The 26940-nt window shown below is 31.6% G+C and overlaps 1 protein-coding gene across 1 annotated transcript in view; it reads right to left on the reverse strand.

Annotated features, from left to right (window-relative positions):
* Window positions 1–1207: 1207 nt before the first annotated feature.
* PPP1CB (protein phosphatase 1 catalytic subunit beta) overlaps window positions 1208–26940 on the reverse strand; it is a 72798-nt gene continuing 47065 nt past the window's right edge. Inside the window, exons 4-8 of the mRNA XM_051976222.1 lie at window positions 23889–23993; window positions 17467–17538; window positions 9562–9713; window positions 5614–5748; window positions 1208–3845 (exon numbers count right to left, since the gene is read on the reverse strand). Of these exons, the coding sequence (XP_051832182.1) occupies window positions 3741–3845; window positions 5614–5748; window positions 9562–9713; window positions 17467–17538; window positions 23889–23993 (569 nt within the window). The 3' untranslated portion in view covers window positions 1208–3740. The remainder of the gene's footprint in view (window positions 3846–5613; window positions 5749–9561; window positions 9714–17466; window positions 17539–23888; window positions 23994–26940) is intronic.

The raw sequence follows: 26940 nt of genomic DNA on the forward strand, positions 1-26940 counted from the left end.
GCCTGAGTTCCCTGACTCCACTGTAATTTGTAATACATTACATAGCACTTCTTGAGAAAAGGAATTTTGAATATCTTTGAATGCAAGAATGTTAAATTGTTCTTACGACTGTAAGAAACCACTAAGTTTTTTTTAACAAAAAATCAAAATCTGGTTGCCATGTAGAGTTCCTAATCTGGAATTATTACTCCCAAAGGTTATGAGAAACTGATGAAGTAGGTTAAGGGGAATTTTTGACAAACAGCTATAACATCCAGTAGTGCTAGTGAAACAACATTATGAACCTAATAGAGCATTACAAAAAGTTTAATTCTTTTCACTCCACAAGTATATGTAGCATAGTAAACTTAAGAATTTCCTTTTATATTGAATAGGATGTAGGGAAATTTTACTGAAAGCTAAGAATACAGGAACTAACAAAGTTTGAAAATCCTTTGGATTAAAAGGAAGAGATCCTTTGTAATTGGTGAAGTAACTGCCAATTCAATCATGAGATTATGAGAGTTAAGACTAAGGTGGTGGCAACAACAAAATGGATAGTGGAGATATTCTGAAGAAAATTTATTGGATTTGATGATATTACACACACACTCGCACACATACACATGCACATGCACGCACACCAAAGTAAAATTTAAAATGATACAATGATCTTATCACAGCCTATGATCCAGCTTCTGCATTGAAGGTAGTTGAGAGTAGAGTAGGTTAGATAATCTGTAAAGTCCTTTCAATTTTAAATCCTATGATCCCATGAATCAAAGAATGTTAGAACTGAAAAGTTGTTTGTGATGAAAACTTCCAAATATATCTTTATTGCTGTTAAGGTGATTACTGAGACCTGACTAGGGAAAGAAGATAAGGATATGTTATTTAATACCAAATGTCTTCCATGAAGTCAAGTGCCTTGTTACCCACAGCAGCATTGTTTTGAACCTAGTCAACACAGGTAAAACATCGTAAAAACAAAGTAGTAAAATCACATCTCGTTTAACAACAACAAAAAATTTGTATTAAAAAACCCATAAATCATGTACATATTCCTAAAAATGTCATTGCTGTGTTTTTTTTTTTTCAGGGGGAGTAATGTTATTTATGTTAACTCCTGGTTTTGAAGATTATTATTATATTCTGAAATTTTATCTTTTAAGTTGTAATGCCTAGGATGGGGGAAAGAGTCTGAATTAGTGACACCAGAATTGTAGGATTTTAGTTAAAAAAAGAAATTAAGTTTTATTACTTTCAAATACATAGCAATGTTAACATTGTAGTCAAGTAGATAACATTTGTAATGAACACATTTGTATGCAAATGATGTTGCTAAAGTGGTTAAAAGGGGTTAAAAAGAATAAGTAGGCTAACATGCTCCCTGAATAATTTAGCTCATTCCTCCTCTTAGTTTAATTTAAAACCCTCTTCTATTTTAGTTTATACTATAAAAATTTACATAATTAGCTATCTTTTTTCATAAATTGTATAAAGGTAAACTTTAGTCCTATCTGAATTATTACAAATTCCCAATTAAATGAATTTGAATTAATGAGGTTTGAATGTATTATGTACAGTTAACAGAAGATACATTATTCCATCTTCCATGCCATCTAAAACACATTTTTCAAGCCTTCCTCATATATACTCACACCAAAAATAAACTGAATCTAAAATCCTTGAAGACTCTAGTATTCAATTTCAATTCTGATTACTAGTTGAATAAATTGACATTTAAAATCAAGTTAAACAAAGTGCTGCTGTTAAATTTAACCCAGTATACCAAGAATAAAGCAATGATAGTAGCATTTACATATTTTATGTATGTTTATATGTTATCTGTACAGACAGCTACATAGATATCTATATCTACAATATGTAGATATAGATAGACAATCCATAAACATTTTTTAAAGAGGCACTGAGCCAGTACATATTAAAGTTATTAATGACAAGTCTTTTAGAGGAAAGTGTGTTGTTGTGGTTGTTATTGTTGTTTTAAAATTTCAATGCAAAGAAAAAAGACAAATAACCAGTCAGGCTTCAAATCAATTAGACAACTTTTACTAAATGGAAAAAAAAAACTACATTTGAAATATGCCTTTAAAACAAAATGGAATTAGAAAAGAGACATCTATTTTAAAGAACTTTTTCACTGTCATAAATCAAATATCTCTTGCATTATGTAACGTGCCAATTCAAATGTAAGTTACTAGAATCCTCAATTTAACATTTTTAAAGACAATATTAAAGAGTTTTACATCTATTAAAGCACATTCAGAATGGCATTATAAATCTGATATCTTTCTCCAAACTTACAAATTTGACAATGTTCAATAAAAACCTTTATAATTACATTCAGTAAAGAACCACAAATCTGTGTCTTGCAATTTTCACCTTACTAAGAACTTTAAGTGACTTTTTTTACACCTTGCCATTTGCTAATGTTAACCCTTAAAAAGGGGAGGGGGAAAAGAACAGTAAAAGAAATACAGCAATAAACTCTTGATCATGTACAGAAATTATTGCTACTATAGTACACTACAAAGCATAAGTCTATACAGTAATATTGTATGAACTTTGATCATGAAAATCCAGAAGATAAAATCTTTAGTGAGATAAGCCTTACAATCGAATACAACATCCACATGGCAATACTAGACAGTTAAGCACCCAATATCCATATAGTTGACAATGTCCCACCAATCAGCATCCATTTAAATATATCCCTTCTTAAGGAAAAATTTTAAAAAAGGAAAGAATCAGCTTTCTGAGGCTTATCAAAAAAGGATCCTCACATTCTGGGGATCTACAAAAAATGCTCTGATGCAGGTGAGGGTGTTACCTGAAAGCTAAGCATGCCAAAAGGTGTTTCGTGCTAATTAAATCTAAAGCCAAGGTACCACATAATCACATTACTAACTAATTGGGTAATACTATTTGAGCCTTATCTTAAAGTTAAATGAAATGCTACTGCACAATATAGCATTAATAAGTTAAAATATTATAGTGCGCAAGTCCAAATCAGTGGCAATTTAAGTAAAAAGCAAAATGTTTACTGTCAGCTGGTCAGATTGCTCAGTCAAGTTGCTTAAGTTACTAGAACGGACTTAGTTTGCATGTTTTTATTCACTATCACTGTATATTATCCTTTTTAAAAAGTATAATGGGCTGCATATTTACTAAGTTAAACAGGTAAGCAGCTCAATAAGCAAGGAAAAATAAGTCAGTGGCTGTTTTCAAAAGCCCCTCCCCACATTTCACTTCCAAAAAATCTAGGGAAAATGAAAACCATCTGCCATTATTCTAGCTTAAAAAAAAATTCAAAACAAATCCCTCCCTCCCCCAAACAAACCCAAAGTAATTAAACAATCAAGCAACACTAAAAACCACATTACACAAGTGGATCATCATGCTTTCATCTGGTTTAACTATCACATCTAGTTTTAACTGGGATGCTTTTCAACTTTAAAAACCATGATAAGTGCATATGGAACCTTAATGGGTATTTTTGAATCTGGATTTAACTTTGCTGGATATTAGAACAGAGTATACTTATTACAATACAGTGTTGCACATCGTTCTACTAGAAAAAAAAAAAAAAAAGAAGATCCTTTACCCGTCTCTTTAAGTTAAATGTGTGTGACATCATAAAGAGTGTCAAATGGCTGGATGGTTTTACAGTGCACACTTATATATTATGGAGTTTTGTCCTTGACAGATCTAATGGGTTCTCTACACAGATCCTTTCTTCACCTTTTCTTCGGGGGATTAGCTGTTCGAGGTGGAGTGACAGGACGTCCAGAATTCAGTCCACCATACTGGTACTTGGCTTTCTTTTCAGATGGTTTTAGTATCTGTAATAAAGAAATTATCAAGCAAGTGTCATATTTTTAGAATTATGTAAGACAGATAACTGACAAATTAAGATAAAATATTATAATGACAGAAATGTTAAATATATATATTTTAACCTTAAAGAAATACCTTCAAAAAGAGAAGAAAGGGTCCTTAAAACATGACTGTTAACTTTTTTGTCTGTAGATTCATGAGCTTATCTTCCTAATTAAAATCACTGTCCATAGTTTTGCATATTTTTATTCAGTATCACTATATATTAATATTACTATGAAATAAAATTGCATCAAATACTTATTTCTTGGACTAATTACATTTAAATTGTTCTAATAAATCAAGAAGCGATTCAATATGATGGTACAAATACTAGAAGGCTGAAGATCTCAGTATTCTTTTTAGTTTTTTTCCTGGCCATTAATTCGAATAATATTGGGTAATTTAATGTAATCTTTCCAAAACCACATTTCTTGGACTATAAGAAGGAATTAAGACTAAAGCTATGATCCTATGATTTTATCCTAAAATTTAGATGGATTAGTTTTGATGGTCCTATGAGGGGAAAATAGTCAAATTATAAAAGGTTTTACAATTCAATTATGGTTATTTTTATTCTCCTTAGTGGAAAAGTTAAATTCCTAATAATAATTTAGGGAGATCCACTAATTCTTTCAAGATACTATAGCACTAGCATGAGCCTACATATAAGTTAGTCTTTCTCTACCACAGTGGAGGGCAATAAATGAAAATTGTGATAATAATAAAATGAAAAACAAGGCAATGGGACTTAAGTGATTTGCCCAGGATCACACAGCTAATTAGGATTAAGTGTCCGAGACCACAACTGAACTCAAGTCCTACTGATTCCAAGGCTGGTGTTCTATTCATTGAACCATCTAGCTGCCCAAGTAAACTTTTCATATAAAGCATTTTACACAGTACATTTGCATAAGTCTTCCAGCCTATAACCACATTGTATTAGGTATGTATTCTGCATGGGAATCAATATCACAAGAAATAAATATGTGTACCTCTATTTAAGATAAGGAGATTTGAGTACATATATTAATTGCATGTACAAAAACTTTCAGAAGACAGGGTCTAACACCAATTAGACTGCATAATTGATAATTAAATTGCTATAATTTGCACAAGAACACCTCATTATTAAACTTAAGTAATGGAAGAAGAAAAGAAGCAGCCTAAATTAGTGAAATTTAAACTATATAATTTTTTAACGTTTTTTTATCACTTTCATATATAATCTCTTTTACCAGTGTTAAATGGATTAAGTTCTACTTTAATGAGCAAACAAGAATACTTTTTAATTGACATTTAAAACTTTCTGCATACATTATGAATAATATTTGCTGAACGCTATTGCGACGGTTAGCTCAGCGCAGATCGCTCTCTGTTAGCTGGCTTCCTGTCGCCCATATTGCTATAGCAATCATTCTTGCCCATAATGCTATTGCAATCTTTATTCACCTCTTCACTTTAATAAATATTGAAGATTTTTCCCTTAACCTGAATTCCTGACTCCGGCTGATTTTAAATACGCGGTCATTACAAGTATTCATTAGAATTATTAGTCTTCCATATATAGCAACTATAAAGCAGGAAATATCTTACTACTGTTATTGGTGACTTAGAAGTTAATTTGGGTTATCAGAGGAGCTAGAATATTTTACTACACTTCCACCAGGGGAAAAAAAGCCAAAAACTGCCAACAAAGGTATTCAGGGGACTATGTAAGTAATAATACCATACCTGAAATGAACACATCAAAGTTTCATCCACACTCATCATTCCACCAGCATTATCAAATTCACCACAGTAATTTGGGGCTGAAAATAAGGTTACCAGCTGTCGCTTGGCAAAAAATTCATATCCATCTTCAACCACCTATCAAAATAAAACATGCTAACTTATCAATTAATTCCTGATTGTCAATATTAATATATTGGAACAATAATACAACCCGCAAAATAGTGGGAAATGGGGCAATTTTTTTTTTTTTTAAATTAAGAATGTACACTTTTCTGATTCTGATTCTCAGATCACACCACTTTCTAAACTCATTTTTGGACACTTCAATTCAATCTAACCTCATGGTCAGATATTTTAAGAGTATCATGCCCTAGTACACATACTAAATACTGTCAACCCTATGACATCCCTAAAATCTATCCTTTTCTTCCTACTTTCCCTGTTTCTTGTGAGGACATAATCTTTTCAGGCACTCAGGTTCTGAACCTCAATTGAATGTGTCAGTGATTAACTCATCCTTATCCTCCATATATCTAATCAATTAAGTCTTACCTGTACTCCCTCTATCATATTTTGGAATCCCTACACTAAAGTGCCACCCTTACACAAGGCTTTTTCTGTTCTGTTCCCTCCCCTTCCCTGGATCCAAAGTTATTTATATGTTTCATTTTTATAACTATTATTTATTTAGTGTAATGTAACCTTCTTTAAGGGCAGGAAATGTTTCATTTTTGTCCTTTTATTCCTTTTATTGGTTACTAGAAAAATGATTTTCCCCAATGAATTACATTATAATTTCTATAAATCCTTTACTTTTGCTTGCGATTGATCCTTAATTAAGGATGTGATTTCAAACATAAGGGGTTTTAAATTCTCAGTTCCAAAATCTGTTAATTTAATGATACACACAAAATACTTTGCACTAGGAAAGATCATTTTAAAATTACCTTGCAATTAAGTTGAGTACAGACTTGGAGCAGGAAAACCAGTTAAAGGGCTATTCTGCGTTAGTCTAAACATGAGGTGATAGGACCTGAGCTAGGATGCAAGTCTGTTACTGCACAGAAAAAGGATATACAGACAATTGGTATTTATGACCACACCTCAGGAAGCTTGGTAGAGTGCTGCTCCTTCCATGGCTCTAAATCCCTAGAAGCCAAAGCACCTCCAGTATCTGGAGTTCCATAAAGTGTCTGGGCCTCCCATCAGCCAGAGCAACTTCAGTGATTGAAGCAGAGAATCCCTGATTTAGGATTGCATTTGTGTCACACTGCCACAAATTTGATCACAAATTTGGCATCAAATTTGTGTAATGCAAACTTACCAAAATTGAGAACTGATCCAACCATATTTGAGAGAAATATGAAATTATGCCTAAAAAGTTATTAGGTTACCTAGACTCTTTGTCCCAGCAATATCATCACTTGGTCAATTTTCAAAAATGATTAGAGCAAAAAGACAAGAACCTATATATTCTACAATGTTTATAGCAGCTCTCTTTTGTGATGGCAAACAAAGATGTCCATCATTTGGTTAGAGGCTTAACAAGTTGTGGTACATGACTGTGATGGAATACTACTTTGCTATAAGAAATGATGATCTCAATAATTTTAGAAAAACATGGCAAGATGTGCACAAAATAATGAAGAGTGAAACAGACAAGAGAACACTGTATATAGTAACAGCAACATAAGAATGCCTTTGAGCAAATAAGTTATTTTATCTTTTATAAATACCCAAGTTAACAACAAAGGGAATATGAACATACTACCTGCATCTGGAGAAAGAAATGACAAATATATGTAGAGAAAAAATTTTAAATATACATATACTTATTTGTCTTAACCATAGCCATCTCTAGGATGGGGGTGGGGTGGATGGGAGTGAAGGAAAAAAAAAAAAGAAAAAAAATTTAGATGATAATCTTGTTGTATATTTGAAAGGAATAGAAAGTTGTACATAGTAGATCTGCAGCTTCATATACAATCACCTTTTTTGTATTATACTATGTTATAGAAATACTTGTTTTATTCCATAAATTAAAAATAAAATAATCAAATGCCACAAAAAGGTCAAGAAATTCAGAAAAGGTCATTTGATTTATCAATTAAAATATCAAATAACTCTGGAAAGACAGTTTCACGTGAATGATGAAATTAGATGCCAGATTTCAAAGGCTGTAAAAGAGGTAAGAGGAGAGTAAGCAGAGGAAACAAATTTTGATGATATCAAGGCATTGAACCCAAATATGGAGATGACAGAATTAAAATTTAGCAGTCAGGAATCCTATTAAGGGAGCCAGAAAACAACTGCTATATGACAAAAACAACTCAATACATGAAACTAGTGAATGATATGATTTGAATAGATCATGTATAAGCTTATTATTCTATTTAACAAAAGTAGAGGCAGCAGGTAATAATACAAATTAAAAAACGTAGTAATAGCAAAATAGAAAGGGAGAAGGATCACACTAGGCAAAAAATTGCCCAAAAGGCAGAACAGTGATGACTGATAGGCATATACTTGAGCGATATACATATATTAACGAGTTATTACTCATTCTTGGCAATGACAGTAATTAGATATTAAATACATTCATTGTTTAGATGTCAACATTTAAAGAAATTGTTCTGACAAAAGAAGACATCCCATACTTTGAAAATAAAACATTTCTCTCAAAATAGATGCTACTGTTTAACTGGATGTGTAAAATGCTCAATTCAAAATATATATATATATATATATTACATATATATATATCATTAGTTACTACAAATATCTAAAAACCAAGTCAGAAAAGACTATCCAAAATGTTTCCAATTTCATAATTTGATCCCAGGTTGATAAAATTTGGAGAAATGAACTGGTTTCTGATACTTGTAAGAAAACATTCTTCTTGAAAACTGAAGGCAAATCGGTAAAATTTACATTGTCATCCTAACATCAACTGATGCTAGGATGACAATTATCACTTTAGAATGCTCAACAAGCATTATTAAGCAGTTACTATGTTTCAACCACTGTACTAAGAGTTGTGAATACAAGTTCAAAAGCAAAATTAGTCCTAGTCAAAAAAAAAAAAAAATCAAAAATGAACAGGCAATCAGAGGGCAGATAGGGATTTCAGGAAAAAGCTTTATGCAAAAGGTATTGTTTGAGACAAATTTTTGAAGTAACAAGGGATTCTAAAAAGGGGACAGTCATGGAAAGGCTTTTAATCCTAAAAATAATTTTTCAGACATATGTGTAATAAGCCATGTGAGTTGAAGTTTTACTCTAGAGTATTCTCATTTAATTATTAGAAAAACATTTACTTGAATTAATAGCCCAGTTGAAGTTTGATCTCTTAAAACAGAAAATAAATGACCAAGACAAGGTATAGCTAAGTATTTTCTCTTAAGTTCTCAAAAAATTTTCAAAATAAACTAAACAAATTAGAGATCTGTTTCCAATCCTTGCCAATCCTAATAATCTGAAATTAGATTAAGACTGGGATTGTAAAACTATTAGAATGTCAATTCTTTGAGGGCAGGATTCTTATCTTCCTACACAAAGTTTGGCACCAAAGTATTTAATAATTCTGTGGCAGATGTAATCATGGAAAACAGAGGTCAAATTTGCCCAAAGTTAAATATAACAAAATGTTACTTAAAAATGTAAGATTCCATTGTTCTTTGCTTGCAGAGGTAACATGCAAAACATGGTCATGTTACATCCCTTTACAAATTTTTGAAAGAAAAACTTCTATTCCAGTAGAATATAAATTCCACAAGAGTAGGCAATGTTTTCTTTTTCTATTCCTATTTCCAGCACTTATTTTAATCCTCTGTATACAGGGACTTAATAAAATATTTGTTAAAATAAATATTTTCAATGAATAAAAATCTTATCAACTCCACTAGATGGAGCAAAACATTCATTAAAACAAGTTTTAAGATTTCATACCTGATGAGCTCGACAAATCAAATCCAAGTCATGACGATTCAGAAATTTACTGACCACATCAGCCCCAAATGTGAAAGAAACACCACGATCATTTTCTCCCCAGCCTTGTACGTCCTTATCTGGGTCAGACCACAGCAAATCACACAGTAAACCTTAAAAAAGATAGCATTGAAAAAGTTACTAGAAATACAACATAGAACTATTGTATTTTAAAGTCTTTCTTAGTTCACTTTTTGTTCTCTCAACATTTAAACCACTTACCTTCAATAATTCTTCACTTTTTATACTTGGATCCAATTTACTTGCTGTACTACCTGAATTATTACACCTGCCCTTATTTTTCTGTGTCTGTCTCTCTGTGTGTGTCTCTCTCTCTGCTATTTGAAGATATGTTCCTGTCAAACCAGAACACTGTTTCAGTTCTACTCTTAAATTTCTCCCACCTATGTACCTTTATTCAAGTCAATCTCTATGCTTTCTATGTTGTCATCAGTCTACCCCTAACTCCACTGAATGCAGTAAAGCACATGCATAACTTAAACATTTTCTTGTAATATACAATTATATTATATTCTCCCTAATCTCACTGAACTGTAAACTCCTTCAGGGCAGAGTACTAGGTCAACGTTTATTTTTATATTATGCCTAGCACATAATAGTTATTACTTTTAACTTTATAAAGCTGAGAACTCAACTATTCTTAACTTGCAAAGTGAAGTACTCAATTCTCTGGAACTCATCTACTTCTTTCTCTCTAAGTCATTAAAATTACCATCAAGATTCCAGAAGCAAAGACTATGACAATAATGTAGAAAGCAATGCAACATAGAGCAAAAATGCTGAATTCAGAATGGTTAAGATCTCAAGGTGCCACTGAAGTGATGGTTTAACTCTGAACAAGTTCTTAATGGAGATAACATTTTTTAATCATTATATACGTGTTGGCTTAATTGCTAATAGTAATTTCTTGGCAAGACTTTAGTATAGAAGGATACATTTACAATTATCCATGGACATAGTGAGGGAGAACTACCTAACTTTATGAATGTGTCTTCCAAGAGTACATACTATAAATCCCTCCAGTACAACTTTTGTCCATGTTCTTCTGTAAATTTTCCCCAGGGATGAGAATCTATCTAATGTACTAAAGGCTTATTTCTTTTCTATTTGCCCTCTCTTGACACTGAATGGATAGCAGGAGGAGTGTTCTTCTTTCAAATCATATATTTCTCTGATTACATTTTCATACTGTTTTTCTTGTGCAACTCTTTGTTGGTAACTTATTTTGCCTATTTAAGTTCTCCATATACCCCTTCATTGCCTTCTGAAATGAGGTTTTAGTTCCTGATGTTAAAAAGATAGATTTTTGAGGGAAAGGTATAAGGGGGAGAGGATGTCATTGAAAAGTGTACAATTTCTCAAAAGCTGTCCAACTTACTTCCTTCATCCTATTAATTCTATCTGATCAAAGGACATGTTCATTTACATTATACTTAATAGGTAAACTATAAACGATGTCCATGAATTTCCAAAGTACAGTTTGAAAAACAGGGATGTTGTATTCACATTATCCTTTGTTATATTAATTATATATCTCATTTCGGATGTTCTGTAGTACCCTAGAACTTGATATAATTATCACTATGTTATCCACAAAGAGATGATATAGAGAATTGGCCAGCTCTAAGGAATTTTTCCCTCTTTTTATGTAACAGTTATTTTCAACAACAGAGACAAATATTTTTAATTTCACTTGATATTAATAAGATGGCTGAACAAAATTAACAATTTTGTTATATCAATCAAGGAATTACTTAAGAATACAACATTTGAATTGTTAATGCTACATTTTCCTTTATAAAATAAAAATTTTTTTAAAAGTCATATAAGGGTGGAATTTTATATTCTTTATGCCTTGTAGGAAGTTATGTAAGGATGTGATATATTTTAGAATGTATGAAAAAACCTGCCTGTTTCTTATATTTTCATCAAGGAATTTCACTAAGATTTTGTGGAGACAAAGAAATAGGTAGGTGATAGTTTTCTTGGTCTCCCTTTCCTTTTTTTTTTTTTTTAAAGTAATAATGGTATCCTCCTTTATTTCAAATATCTTATGAATGGATTCTTTCAATATCCTCAAAATTGTTTTATCTTCAACATAAATGCTTCTGTGTATCGCTTTATTACTTCAGCTGCTTTTCCTGTTCTTTTCCCTCTACCATAATGACACTTCTGCTTTGTGATGTAAATCATTCAGGGTCTATGGGAACTCCACTGTCACTGTTGGAAGAATAATTTGTCACGATATCTAAGAATCCCTTCCATTTTTCATTTGTTTGTTGTCCAAGTTTCATCAATAAATATTCTCAGGATGATATGATTTAATTGGGCCTCAACACTCCCTAAGGTTCTTTTCAACACTTTAGATTCCACAACTATCTTCCTAAAAATGTCTAAACTGAAATTAAAAGAACACAAGCAAATTAGAAGGCACTCAAGTTAAAACTAATATTAAGTTTGAAATAAGTTTATTTTAAAAATCTGTACATAATGGGGTATTCCCTACTTCATAGAGTTTTCTTTTTCTTTCTCATTTTGTATTTAGAAATGCTTATTTTTTTGATGCTTAATAAGTTCATAATCATAAAAAAAATTTTAAAGTGCTAAGACAATTCTGTAGACAGTTTAACATATATACTTTTGGTATAGATCTGTTGCTGAACACCATGTCTCTTGTATAAGGATTAGTCTGCTTAACTTTGGAAAAACTTGATTGCCCATAGGATAAATTTTTCTTTTTTTGTACAGAGCAACTCTTGAAGATATTCTATAAAGATATAGGCGAGTTATATCTATGCTGATGGAAGAATTATCCATACTGATGAAGTCATTAAAGCATGTCACAGCTTTTTGGCTATTAGAAATCTTACAACTAAAATGAATTTTACTTCCTGACAATGAAGAGTAATAAATGTTAATGAAAACTTTGAAATAATAAAAGGAGGTAAGATGTCGAAAATTAAAGAATAGATTGATATGGTTCTCATTCAACCTCTGTAGTTAATAACTTCTTATTTGAATGTTAAGATCTGAATACAAATGAAAAGCAATACTTCCTATTCATTGTACCTGATGGTATGATATATAACTACCTACCTAAAAGTTAAAAAATAATTATAAAGGGGGGAGTAACTTAGATGGCATAGTGGATTGAGTACCAGGGCTGAAGTGGAGAATGGGAGCAAGTCACTAAACCCCAATTGCCTCTCAAAACAAACAAAAAACCAAAACCATTTATAATGAAGCATACTGTGGTCCAATGAGAGGCAATGTAGCATTGGTAAAGGTAAAAGAGCTGACCTTGGAGCAAGAATATCTTTTTTAGACTATGCAAAGATCAATGCTGTCAAATTATCTATGCATGTTTTGAAAATAAAAAGATTAAAAAGAAAAAAAAGACCTTTTAAAATCCTACATCTAACACATCCTAGCTGTGTGATCATGAGGAAGTTGTTTCACCTCTATGTTAATCAGGCACTAGGACTGACTGAGTTTAAGACTTGAACTGGTGAAAAAACTTTCCATATTAAGAGTTTTATGCAATAATGAAATAAAAATGTTTATATGTGCATTTGTAATTAGAGGAAACCTTTATAATGTTCCAATGAAAAAGATAATCAATCTATTTGATAGTTGGAATGCTTCCACATCTTAAGTTAAAACGAATTGCAACTATTCTCAAATAGCATTTTTTTCTGTCTCTTCATAAAACTTTTAAACAAAGACTATGAAAATTTAGTCAGAATTCAACCTTTTGCTGCTCTTAAACTTCCTTCAATACTCTTATCAAATCCTACCTTTTGAAGGAGGCCTTTCCTGATCCTGGTCCACTCCTTATCCCACCCTCCCCTTTCCCACTGCTAAGGCTTTTCTTTTCAGAATGTGTTAAACCTCATTATTTATGTTCTGTCCCCTTTAAAAGGTATGCTCCCCAATAGCTGGGACTGAATCTTGCCATTCTTTTTATCTCTAGCATTTAGCACACTGTCTTTCACATAGTAAGTCCTTCTATTATTTTCTATTCTTACTGATGTCCTACTTTATTGTAAATGCTTCAAACTTTTAAAGTTCAAATCATATATATACCCCAAATTAAGACATGATATTATTTCCTAATTTATTGAAATTTTAAATCATCCAAAAGAAATTCTTTAATTACCAACCTCCTCTTCTACTTAATTCCCCACTCCTACCCCCTCCAACCCCGACTATTCTCATTATCCTTTTGGTCAAAGATTGTTTAAATATCTCTACTCTCCAGCATGGAGTCAAGTCTAAATCCATGTCATTCCTTCCCACTTCTTCCAAGAATACCCCACTTTTATAATCGGTTGCAGCTAATTCTCTATTCCCTATTTCCCACTTACCAATCAACATAAGTATTCCTAATCCTAACCAAAAACAAAACAAAACAACAACAAAAACTCTTTCCTGTGATCCTTTAAAAACATCCTTGAAACCTTCTCATTTTCTTCATCCCTTTCATTGCCAAACTTCTAAGGGGAAAAGTTGTGTTTGGCTGAGTTCCTGGTAGACAGTTTTGGCTGTAGAATCCTTTCCAGGAGCTACTCACAGAATATGTAAATCTAAGAAAAAAACTTTAGAACCTAACTTGTCACATAGGCAAGATCCAGAAAAAAAAAATCAAGTCCTAAAGTCTGTAACATGGGAAATGAAAAAGAACAAATTGTTTCTGAATTTCCTAATAGAGAGCCAGTGAAAGGAAACTGTTATACAATGCCTCCTGTGAAAACAAAGACTTTAAGACTAAGTTATAGTGCTTCAAGTTTCCATGAAGGTGCAGAGAGTCAGCTTTTGAGACTGAAGAAAAGTACCTTCAATGCTTAATAAGCCTAAGCCCCCAAACTTTAAATGAATATATGAACAAAAGATATGAAAACTAAAAATCAAATCCAGATTTGGGGAAAGTTTGATGCTCAGGAGAATATACTATCTAAAAGACCTGGTGAAATTTGAGGATGGCACCTGTCACAAATTACTTTCAAAGGCACTCCCACTAATATAAGCAAACTCCTTCAGTGAGCACCTCTCAAAGCCAGACAGGAAAATGAAACTAAAGACTACTACATAGACCAATTTGCCCAACTCAGTAAACAGTTCCAGATGGAATATGAAATCAGATAGAACAGTAGTTGCCACTAGATGGCAAAAACAAAGGACTTCTTACAGATGAGAAAAATTAGAATGCAATGGCATACCTGAAATGCTTTCAAAAAGAAAATTCTTTGATTTCCACGAATATTCAAACAAAAATGATAAGTCCTGTAGTTGTATGCTTAGTTGTGTTCATACTTGTTAGCTCTGCTATATTTTTATTAATGACCATAAAAGATAATTTTTGGATCATCTTCATTTAAGAGCAGTGAATCTTTTTTGCACCTATTTTTCACTTTTGTGTTTTTTTTTAAATTAATACATATACTAAGTATATGTACTGGTTTTGACTCTGACGACATAACTTTCCAAAGCTAGAGATATACATTTTACAAAATTTCCCTTGAAGAAGCCAGTATTAATTTGTAATTGCGCACAAAACTCTCCATTATAATTCCTTAGTATTTTAAGAACGTACTTTCTTTGTTCTTGTATTAAACATTGTTTCTTAGTGTATATTAAGTGAAACACAAGACTACAGTAGTTGATAGTTCTCTTCCAATGCCAGAAATTTGCAATCTAAGGAGCCAGATCTTAGAAAGATTATTCGACTATAATTTATTTACTAGGAAGGTTTTAAAATATCATAAAATGATTCAATGCTAAATACCAGGCAAATAAAGTTAAAAATGAAAGGCAATTGGCATTGTTTCAAAGTTCATATTTATGCAACACCTAAACAGAAATTATGATCTTTTTTGCTCAGAATATGATTTATGAATGCCTAATAAGGACAATTATTTCAGGTCATGCCTCCCTTTTATTTTTTTTTAATTGCCCTTGCGATTTGATTTGAAAGGGCATATCCATCTATTCCCCAAACTCCCCACTCACCATCCTGGCAACTTTCTAAACCAAAGCATTCCTTTCTGGCTACCACTCTCTTTTATCCACCTCTGTTAATGCACTCCTTGAGATCAAGAATTAATCGTTTTTGTATTTTTTTATCCTCACATTTTGCAGAGCACTCGGCACGTAGCAAATGCTTATTAGTCATTCATTCATTCACCTGGATGAATTGTTAGTTTCTTTTTTGAAATATTTATTGATCTTATTTAAAATTAAAATCATTATGCTCTTTTAGTGACAGGATAATTGAGAAACAGTCTTTTTATTTTTTATAATTTGACCATTTCCTATCCATTTGAGAAATGAGGCCTTCACTAGAGAAATTTGGTTCAAAATTCTTTTCAATTACTATTGCTAACTGTTCCCCCATTTACTATTTTCACTCCTTTCACCTTGGCCATCCTCAAAAGCTTCCAAACCCACCCTTACCCAATATGCCTTCTCTTCTATTACCTCCCCTTTTCTCTCTCTCCTTCCCCCATTTCTTATATCCCTTTCCTCCCCTACTTTCCTGCAGGATAAGATAGATTTCTCTACTCATACTGAGCAGCACAATCATTTTTTTTTAAGGGGTTATTATTTGAATTTTATCTTTTTCATTGTGCTATGATAATCTTAATTCACATTTTTCCTCATTGTTTTTAGCCCTTATGTTTATACTTGTAAATATCTAGCATAGTTCCAGGCTCAGGATAAGTGTTTAATAAAGTTTTGATATAAATTTAGGGGTGGGAAAAAAGGGCTTCAGAGACCTATTAAGTCTAATTTCCTTTCTTTAAATGAAGAAATGGAGATTAAGAGAGGTTGATCTATTTGCTCACTGAATTTTTTTCCTTTCTTACACCAATGTTAAGTTCAGTTTGATAAACTTCAAGAATGGCCTACTCTGTTACAGAAAACCTTTTTCCATGGTACTGTCTGCTTAATTTAATAATTTGTTGACACCTGCTATTCCATTTCCTTTTTGCTAGTAGGCCAAGTAGTCTAGGAAAAATGCTGTGCAAAATGGAAGGATACTACAAAGTCAGTGTTTTGTTATTTCATGGAAGAGCTGAATAAGAAAAGTTAATGTGAAAAGCTTTTTGTGTCCCCAGTATGGCGTTATACTAATTCCTTAATTGTGTATGTGTGTTTGAGTGTGTACACACTCTCACATAAGCCCAAATGCATGTTAAAAGTCAATGCAGAGGTTTAGACTAATGAGCCTCTGCTTCCCTTTATTACTAATAAAATGTGAATTAAACTAATTGTTCAGGATAAAGTATGTTAAAATCATTTGCAAAAGTCAACCACCACATTTTGCTATCCAGGTAAATTTTGCTTACAATTTAGACCTTTTATTTCCTCAAGTTATATTAACTAATTTAGCTAATTCTTAGGAAAAGCCATATAAAGTTAGCAGACTAGAAGCAAAAAGATTATGAAGCAACTAATGGAAAAATTTAAAGAATGATTAATAGTAGATTACATGTATTCTCTCTCTCAAAAACTGTTCTGAAAAAGCGCTGAAGAGGGGTGTCTGTGTAATGATCAACACCTAGAAGAGTGAAGAGTATCAGGAATATTTGCAAAATAAAAGATGGCCAGAATCACAAGATAGTATCAAATTTTACATATACTTTTTTTTGGGTGTGTAATTACAATATAGAGAGAGCTATAACAGATATATACGACCAAGTAGTCTTCATTTAGTCTAAGAGATAAAGTAGTCCCAATATGGAACTCAACATAATTAAATCAGAATCAAATATCTAAATATCTCAACTAAATGGCATTTTATCCAAGATAAATGTTTTATCCCAAATTTTTAGTATAACATACCTGTATCAGGGACATCTGTTGGTCTCATAATTCTCCGAATCTGCTCCATTGATTGAAGATCTGGTGAAAGTCCTAAATAAAAAGCAAGAGAAAATACATGTGGTAGAAACATTTAGTATTCACTCAAAAAAAAAAAAAAGTACCTCAGAAATCAATTGTATTTGAATAAAATATATTTTAAAGCAATTTCGAAACTGAGAATAAATATGAAATTTAATTATCATTAAAACCTCAGCACTTGTCTTGCTTTCAAAAGATAAGCTTTTTTTTTTTTTAATTAAAAAAATCCCTAAATACTACCAAATATCAAGGAAACATATATTCAATTTGAAGGGGGAAAAAAACAAAAAATATTCAACTTCTAGGAACTTCTTATAATCTATATAAATATAATCAATCTATGCTAATTCTGTCTATTGACAGTTCCCTAAGCATACATTAACAAATATCTAAACAAGTCAGATGTCAACAAAAAAACAGCACAATCTTATCAAGAAGTAACAAACATTTAGAAAAGCAGAACACACACTTTATATAATAATGTCATGCTATATGTTAAACAGTTCTTATTTAGTGCCTACAACAATTTTTTCAATGGAGTTTTACAGGAAAACTGGAAATAATAATAAAAAAAAAAAAAACCTAGCAGTGAAACAAGAATTCTATGCCTAGTTACTCACCCCAGAGTCATCGCTAACAAAAGGGACTAGAACCTGTTCCATTTCTTAAAAATCTACTCAAAAGAAAATTCCATAACTTGATTTAGTAATACATTCTAAGGTTCCTCTTCAACGTCAAAAAACAAACAAACTTTCAGCACAGCATACTCCTGAGCATCAGACCTCATTTATCACACTGGCCTTCTGAGTACTACCATTTCAAAGTTACTACCTCCTACTTCTTACATTTCTTGTTCTGAGAACAGTAATACAAAACTACCATTTATGGGACAATGTCAAATAATCTAAGCACACATACCATCCATGCAACTTTCTTCACCAGAACTTGGAGAAAGATTTTAGTAGAATAAGTTCACCAAGTTGCATTTTAGTCAAGCCTGCAATTTAGTGGCAAGGACATTGAACTTGGAGCTTGAGATCCTGAGTTCAAATCCCAGTTTTGCTACTTTTTATCTGTTTGCCTTTGGACAAATCATATTTAGCAGCTAAATGTTAAAACAAAGCACTGGACTTGGAGTCAGAAAGACCTGAGTTCAAATGTTGCATTAGATACTTATTACCTGAGTGACCAGAGAGGAGTCATTTAACCATTTTCAGTCTCATTTCCTATATCTATAAAATGAAGATAACAGCAGCATACACTACGCAGGATTGTTGTGAAAATCAAATGAAGTAAACATATGTAAAATGCTTATAAATGCTATTACAGTCATCCCTTGCACATCATAGGAATTAGGAGTGTGGTCTCAGATTGACTAATATGAAAGGAAAAGATAAATTTTGAAGGGGAGTATGAAAATGGGCACAGTAATACTGTGCTGATATTATGCAATGTTATACATATATTTTATCCATTTTTGAGTTTCTAAACTTTTTCTGTGTTGTCTGTAAACATTTGAGAATCATCTGTGGCTTCTGAAAAACTCAAAAAATTTCCATTTAGTTTCTTTTGCTGACCCCTGATATATTAAACTGTAATGGGGGAAAAGTCACAGTGTGGGAGGAATAGCCATATTATTAAGTCACAAATTTTCCAGTCCACATTTGTGTATCTGGATCTGGATCTGAATCTGATTTGAAAATCTCTATGGTCACTTCCTAAGTCTAAATCCTATTCTCTAAAGTGAGATAATTTCTACATTGGAAAAAAATGTTAATCATCATTTGGTAAAACTATTAAATGTACAATGTATTTGTAAGTTGGAGAATAGAGGAAATCATAGAATCAGAGTTGAAGAGATTTTAGGGTTGGTCTTGTGTAGTCCAACCAACACACAAAAGATGTTCTTTTTCAAGTGCCAAAAAGCCAAAGAACTTTAGTACAAATACTATGCTACCTTTAAAAAAGATATGATAATGTTCTTAATTTTTAAAAAATTAATTAATAGAGGCAACATATAATGAATAAAGAAGTGGCAATGATAAACAGGGCTCTATATTAAGAGTATCAAACTCACTAAGAAATGGGGCCCAATAATGCTATCTATATTTTATTATATTCTTATTTATTTCATTAAATATTTATTACTCAATAAGATTTTATTAGGTTCCACCCACAATTGTCACATTTGACACCTCTGCTCTAGTCAACTCTAAGACCATATATTGTGGAGAAAATAAGGTACTAATTTCCATTTCGATAGGGGATTTTTCTATCCAGGACTTCCCTATTCCAATGAAATCATAGGTCCAGTTTCTATCTTAATAAAATGCATGCAATATTTGGCACCATATTCTACTAGTAATTTAGGCAAAATCATCTCCATAAAGTAGCTTTTTCAGGCTTCTATTCTCAGCTCAATTATTTCATACCTCTCAAACATCACAGACAAACAAGACCTCACATTTATATAGCAATTGACAATTTATAATGCACTTTCCTCTAAGACTGATAATGAAGTTAAGTGATCTGCATATAGCCACATATTTTACAATTTTCAAAGTCAAAACTTGAAATGGATCAAGATTGGAAAGGTATGTGAGAGCTAGGTTTTGGATGATTTAAATGCTACGTTGCGAATTTTGTATTTTATCCTAAAGGCAATAGACAATCACTATTTTGAATATGAGGATGACTGATACACATATACCCCCTCAGAAATAGACCTAATAGATTCATTATGTTTTCTAAGTCCAATTTCTGCTAGTTACATAATAAGAATTTAATATTTGTTAATTAAATTGGCTGCTGTGTAGAATGCATTGTGAGAGGGGAGACTTGGGGCAGGATACCTCAGGGAAGCTACTGCTAATATCTAATGCAAAATGAGAAATACAGAAACTTATCACAACATTTCTTTTGGGAACAAAAGCATTAGCAAAAATTAAGATTTTTTTCAGTTTTCAGACTTGACTTTCAAGAAACAGTACTGGCAACTCTTGGCTTGGAGAATTTAAAAAAATTATGGAATCTATATTTCTAAGTCATTTAAATGGCATATGTATGGAGAATATCTGATTATAGAGTGACAAGGATAAGTGGAAAGTTAGCATAAAACTGAGTGCTAAATACTATTATAGAGAGATCTGATTTATAACTTAAAAATAGGGATATCTTATTCTTTGTCTCCTCTCACCTCCACCTTCTATGAAAGTCACTTGTATTCTTTTAAAACCAAAAGCAGCTTTACCTAATACCCATTCATCAATTCTATGTCTAAAAATCAGAAAGTAATTTGGAAGGGTTTCAAACACTATAAAACATTCAGGAAATGCCAGGATTGGTGATACCCAATTGGTACTTGGGAAAATAATAAGTAATACCTATAGAGCACTTTACATCTTACCTCATTTGATCCTCAAAGGTTTGTGCGATTATCATCCACATTTTACAGAAGAGGAAAGTAGGGCTGATAAAAGCTAAATGACTTGCCCAGGGTCACAAAGCATATTTGAACTCAGCTAGGTGGCACAGTGGACACAGCGTGAGGCCTGGAGTTAGAAATACCTGCGTTCAATGTGGCCTCAGATGCATTTAGCTGAATGATCCAATCAAGTCACTTAACCCTGTTTGTCTGTTTTCTTATCTGTAAAATGAGCTGGAGAAGGAAATGGTAACCATGCCAGTATCTTTGCCCAGAAAATCCCAAATGGGGTCCCAAGAAGCTGGACATGACTAGAAAAACTGAACAAAAACAAACCTCCTGAGTATACCAAACATAGGGTCACATCCACTCCTGCTCCTCAAAAAGCCACTTAACAAGAACTAAGACAATTAGAATATGATTGTTTTTCTTTATCAGACCACATTCCCACCTTTCTCTCAAATGACTTTTCTTGCTCAAAAAAATCACAAAGCAACTGAGGGTGGGAAGGGAAGCTGGGACTATTGGGGATGGAAAGGAGGCGGGAGATAGTTCAAGCTATGAAGAAAAGTCATGAAATGTCTTTTCAGGTAAACAGTAGTGACTAAGGAAAAGGTACTTTCTATTTTGAGCTAAATTGTAAGTTCATCAGAGGTGCTGTTCAATAGTTACTTAATTTTTAGAATGTGAAATCACTCAAAGAAAAGCAATAGAAATAGAAAAAGGGAAAATTTAAGTCTTTAGTACTTGGGCTATCTGGTTATTGGGATTTCACCAAGTTCTCTGGGATTACATTTAATCATCCCTGGACTTGAGATGCAAAATGAGACATACACCTTTTTTAATAGAACCAATACAGGAATTTGCTTTGCTTAACTATGCATTTTTGTTAAAAACAAAAAAAAAATTTGTTAAAATTTTCCAATTTGGAGTGGATAGAATAAGAGGATTCAGGGCAGAAGAACGCACCTCCTCACTTCAGAGAAAAAAAAAAGTAATTAAAGCATATTTTAAATTACTAGAAAAAAGGCTAGAATGTCAAACAGAACAGTACTGAAAAGTTACATGTTTTATATATATATTTGAAGCAAGCTACACCTAATTGATGCTCAGTTCCATATGTAAATCTTTCTTCTGTTTTTCTATGTATATGGAAATGTGCATTTTTATTTGGTGGTTAAGTTCAGAATAAAAATTAATTTAAAAGAGGGCAGCTAGTTGGTACAGTGGATAGAGCACCAGCCCTGAAGTCGGGAGGACCTGAGTACAAATTTGGCCTCAGACACTTAACACTTTCTAGCTGTGTGACCCTGGGCAAGTCACTTAACCCCAATCACCTCAGGAAAATTTTTTTTAAAAAAATCATTTCTTAATTTCACTAGTTCTATTACACTTAGACCTATTAAGAGAACCCAGCTGAATAAAGCCAGATATATAAATGTTGCATGTATATATATGTAAATGTGCATGCATTATTATAATCCAACATTTAATAATAATTTTAAAACATATTAACAATCACTATAGCAGGAACAGTCTAATATAGCAGTAAAGACTAGAGCAAGTAGTCAGAAAAGGTGAATACAAATTCTTATTAACTACATGACCTTGAGAATAAGTTATTTCTCTACATTCTCTACCAATTTCACCACAGTGTTGGTGATACACAATTGAAATAATGGATGTAAAAGTACTACATAAATTATAATGTGGAGCAGTTAATTTCTTCTCTAATACTAATCTGTGTCCTGCCAAAAGAATGACAATATCTATCACTCCATACTTGAATTGCTGGCTCAATTTCAAAATGCTTTTGTAATTTCTCTATTTTATATAGTTATTTCTCTATAAAAAACCCAGACTGTGTTACTCGACTTAGAACATAAAGGTGAGCCCCCTTATAATCTGACCCTATTTTACTGATACAAATTTATTTCATGTGTGGTACCAAAATATACTCTCCACTAGAAACCAGCAAATCATCTCTTTGTTCTCAAAAGGTATAAAAAAGTCTGAAAATGAAGAGTATCATCTTCATAAAATTTAGCTATTGAAATCAAAGTTGAGTCTTATAACCAATGTAATAACCTTTCCCCAACAATTCTAGGCTTTGTTGACCTTTACTTTTCCTAAAATCCTACTATTTACTCTGTGTTTCACACATTTTGGAATTTTTTGACATCTTTTACATATACAAATATTTTCTCTCTGATTAGATAAATTTTAAGCTCCTTGAAGGCAGAGAGAAAGAAAGTAGCAGGTATTCAATACTTGCTGAAATGGATAAAACACCATTATCTGTCACACAAGGTCTTACACATTCCAATATATTGCATAGGCCATATGGAAAGGCAATATTCACCTTCACATAAACTTTTGTTATCTTAAAAGGTAATCTGCTATGTCTAAAGTTTTGTCCACAAGCACAAAAAAAAAAAAAAAATCCTTTCAATTAGATTAAGACAGATGAAATAGGAAATACAGCAACAAGACAATTTGAATGTCTTCTGATAAGGTTAGAGAAAAATGCAATTTGCAAATGAAGCTCAAACAATATCCTAGGTCAAGAGTTAGAAAACTATTGCCCATTGGATTTGGTCTATAGCCTGCTTTTTGAGTACAATCAATAAATTGAGTTTTTTTTTTTTTTACATTTGACTGTTGGGTTGTAGTTTGATGACCACTGTTTAAAATAAAAAAGTCTCCAAAAGTTGGCAGAAGTTTTTAGATTTTATCATGATATCTTAAGATATACAATTTCAAAACTCGAAATATAATTCTCAATTTGTAAAAGATATATACTTTTAAATATAAGAGCTATTTTTGTCTCATATGATCCAATTTAAGTTGCTTGATTTCCTAATTATTCTTCTATTATCAGGAAGTTAACCCTTATAATGAAAAAGAAATCTAAATAAGATGAATTTCTTAAGATTACCTCCATGACAACAGAAGATCTTCTCATCCACAATGGCTGCAATAGGCAGACAGTTAAAACAATCTGTGAAAGTCTTCCATAGTTTAATATTAAACCTTCGTTTGCCTATAAAATCAACATATAGAATAAGTTTATAGGAAGTCACATATACCCTAACTAAAATTATAGCTTTATTTTCCAAAATGAATTTAAAATCTAATGTAAAGATCATAATGAGCTTTAAGATGATTTACTGAAGGTATATTTCATAAATGTCTTTAAATAAATTAACCTGGCTTTATAAAGATATATTCAAACAGTTTGTGACTCATTTTTAATACCTCATTGGTGGTGTGTGTAGCTTGAATAGTAGAAGTAAAGAGGAGAGTGGAAGGGCATTGGGATTTCGTGTAGAATGTCAACTCTTTTAATTATAAAAAGATGGTTAAGGGATCACTGGCTAACAAAGCTTAAATCTGGAACCACAGAAAAGGCATTCGTTTCCAGATAGTAGGTGGTTTCTGCTTTTAAATGTTTTACTACTTATATGTGTAGCAAGGGGTGTGTGTGTGTGTGTGTGTGTGTGTGTGTATAAATGGAAGCTAAAATGCTAAAACTTTTTCTGAAGTTTGCCCATCAACAATTTAAGCAAAATAATTGTTCTGCCTATACTCCCCAAAATTCTGGCAATTCAATTTAAAGCTGCCATTATGTTGTAATAGTATCTATAGGTGGGACAGGCAGGAGAAACTATATGTTGGTTTCCTTAGATTTTCGATTTCATGGCTTGGCCTCAATACCTATCAGTAGTTAAGTGTTAAATATAATCCATATCAGAGTACATTTGATTCCTTTTTAAAAGATTTTTCTCTGAATACTAGAAGCCAGCTACAATTCCATATCTTCCCACTGGCAGCAAATAAAAAAATTTTAGATGAGGAAGATGTTAGGGGAAAAAAGAAACTTGCATTACTAATCCAAAAAGCTTAAAAATCACTATAAACAAAAGTATCTTAAGCAAAGAACCATGGAAATATACAGCAAAACCTCACTGATTTATATTAATTCTAGAAGACAAAAGAATCACAAATTTTCTTTAAAAAAAAAAGTAGATACTATTTGAGTACATAAGAATATAATAAAACTAAGAAGTTTTACTTTAAAAGAAGTTCTTTTGGAAACTGATTTATGAAAAGAAAAGTATAAATTTTAAAAAGGTTTATAAAGATTTATAAGATTATAAATAAAATGAATTTTTCAAATGTGTACCTGATAACTAAAATTCTATTCTCATAAACAAATACTGCCTCAGCTATGAAAACTTTCATTTGCTCAGCAGACTTTTTAAAATTAAAAGCTTACCTTCAAATAACTTTCTTTATAACTTTTAAAATTCATTTAAACAAAAAGATAATTTTTCAATCATTCCATCTAAATTTTCATTAGTGTTTTGTTTACTCATTCACATTTGCTTTTTTCTTTCATGACTATATTAAACTTACTGTCTAATTCTATTTTTCTCTTCAGCTTAATTGATTTTGCAAATTTCATAAAGATCTTTGCAGGTTTCTTTATATCCTTATGCTAATTGGTTTTAAGTGTACTATATGTTCATATTCCACAACTTATTTAACTATATCTTCATTAATAATGTTCAAATAAGTTATATGTGATTAGATATAATGCTACTATGGAGCACTGGAGCACACTTAAATTTTTAAAATTGTTTTTATGATTTTTAAAATTCCTCCTGTCCCTGTCTCTCTCATATAACAAAGAATATTTTCAAAAAGGAGGAAAAAAATGTAACAAAGCCAATCAAGACATTTTTTACAACCTAAAAAGAAATGCAATGTACTGAACTCAGTACAGAATTTTGAAATCCTTTTTAAAAGTTTTATCAAACAAAAATAATTTGAAACAATGCAAAGATGAACTTCAGTTATCAAAAATTATTAAAGATCCTAAATTAAGAAATAATAAAGTCTGTAACATGTATTATAAATAATATAGTATCATATTGTTATGTTAGTATCATATTGTAAATTATTACATAATTTACTATAAAAGTGGTAGTTTTACACTAATATATTATTATGATATACCATAGTAAAATATACTATGTATATGAAGAGACAGAAAAATTGAGACAGAGAGACACTTTATGCTATTGCTACAGGATACTCTTTGATATGGAAATTCTATCAATGCATATCTTCCCTGCAACTTTAAATCTTGGAGAATTGCCAAAGCAGTACAAGATTGACACTTCTGGCCTAAAGCATTGTGAAATTGAGGGACTTGTCCCAGGATATGCCACCTGATGATATAAGGAATAGAAATTGAACTCAGGGATTTCTGGCTTTGAGACTACTCCTCTATTCAAAAGCATTATTCTCATAATGTGGGAATAGATAAAGCAAATATAACCCACAACAGGTTAAGAGTTATAGAGCAATTAGTAAATTCCTAAAACCAATCGATACTTCATACTATGACTAAAATATTTTTCTTTCATGTTCCTTTTTATATATTCATTTTATAATCAAATAAATCTCTCAAACAACACAGATCTAACCATATTAGAGAAAGTAATAGAAAATAATAAGAAAGTAGCTTTTTGATTTATAACTAAGCAAGAGAAGTGTAGGGTAAATGGGGCTCTGACCTCTTTCATCCTTTGAAAATACTTTTTACTTAACATTATTTTTTCTATTGACAAAAAAATAGAAAAGGAAAAAAATTTTTTTAAAGGATAAAGTTTTTTAAAAATAGCATTGATCAGTGTGAATCCCACAAGGCCTAATATCCCTATCTATCCAGATTTCATGGCACAAATTAATAGAAGCAATCCATTTTAATTGCCAAATAGTTTTCATGATATGAAGTTGATTTACACAGTTTGTCAAAAATACTGAGAATCAATTCTTCAGTACTTGCAAGAAAACTAGACAAAAATGTCCAGGACAAATTTTTTTCATAGCTAATTTTCCTACAAGTACCTCTGATTTAGCTTGATTATTTTTCTTGCTCCTCACTTTAGAATTATATGCATGTTGATGAGATCCTACAA

This window comes from Antechinus flavipes, chromosome 2 (genome assembly GCF_016432865.1).
Source record: "Antechinus flavipes isolate AdamAnt ecotype Samford, QLD, Australia chromosome 2, AdamAnt_v2, whole genome shotgun sequence".
Taxonomy (NCBI): Eukaryota; Metazoa; Chordata; class Mammalia; order Dasyuromorphia; family Dasyuridae; genus Antechinus; species Antechinus flavipes.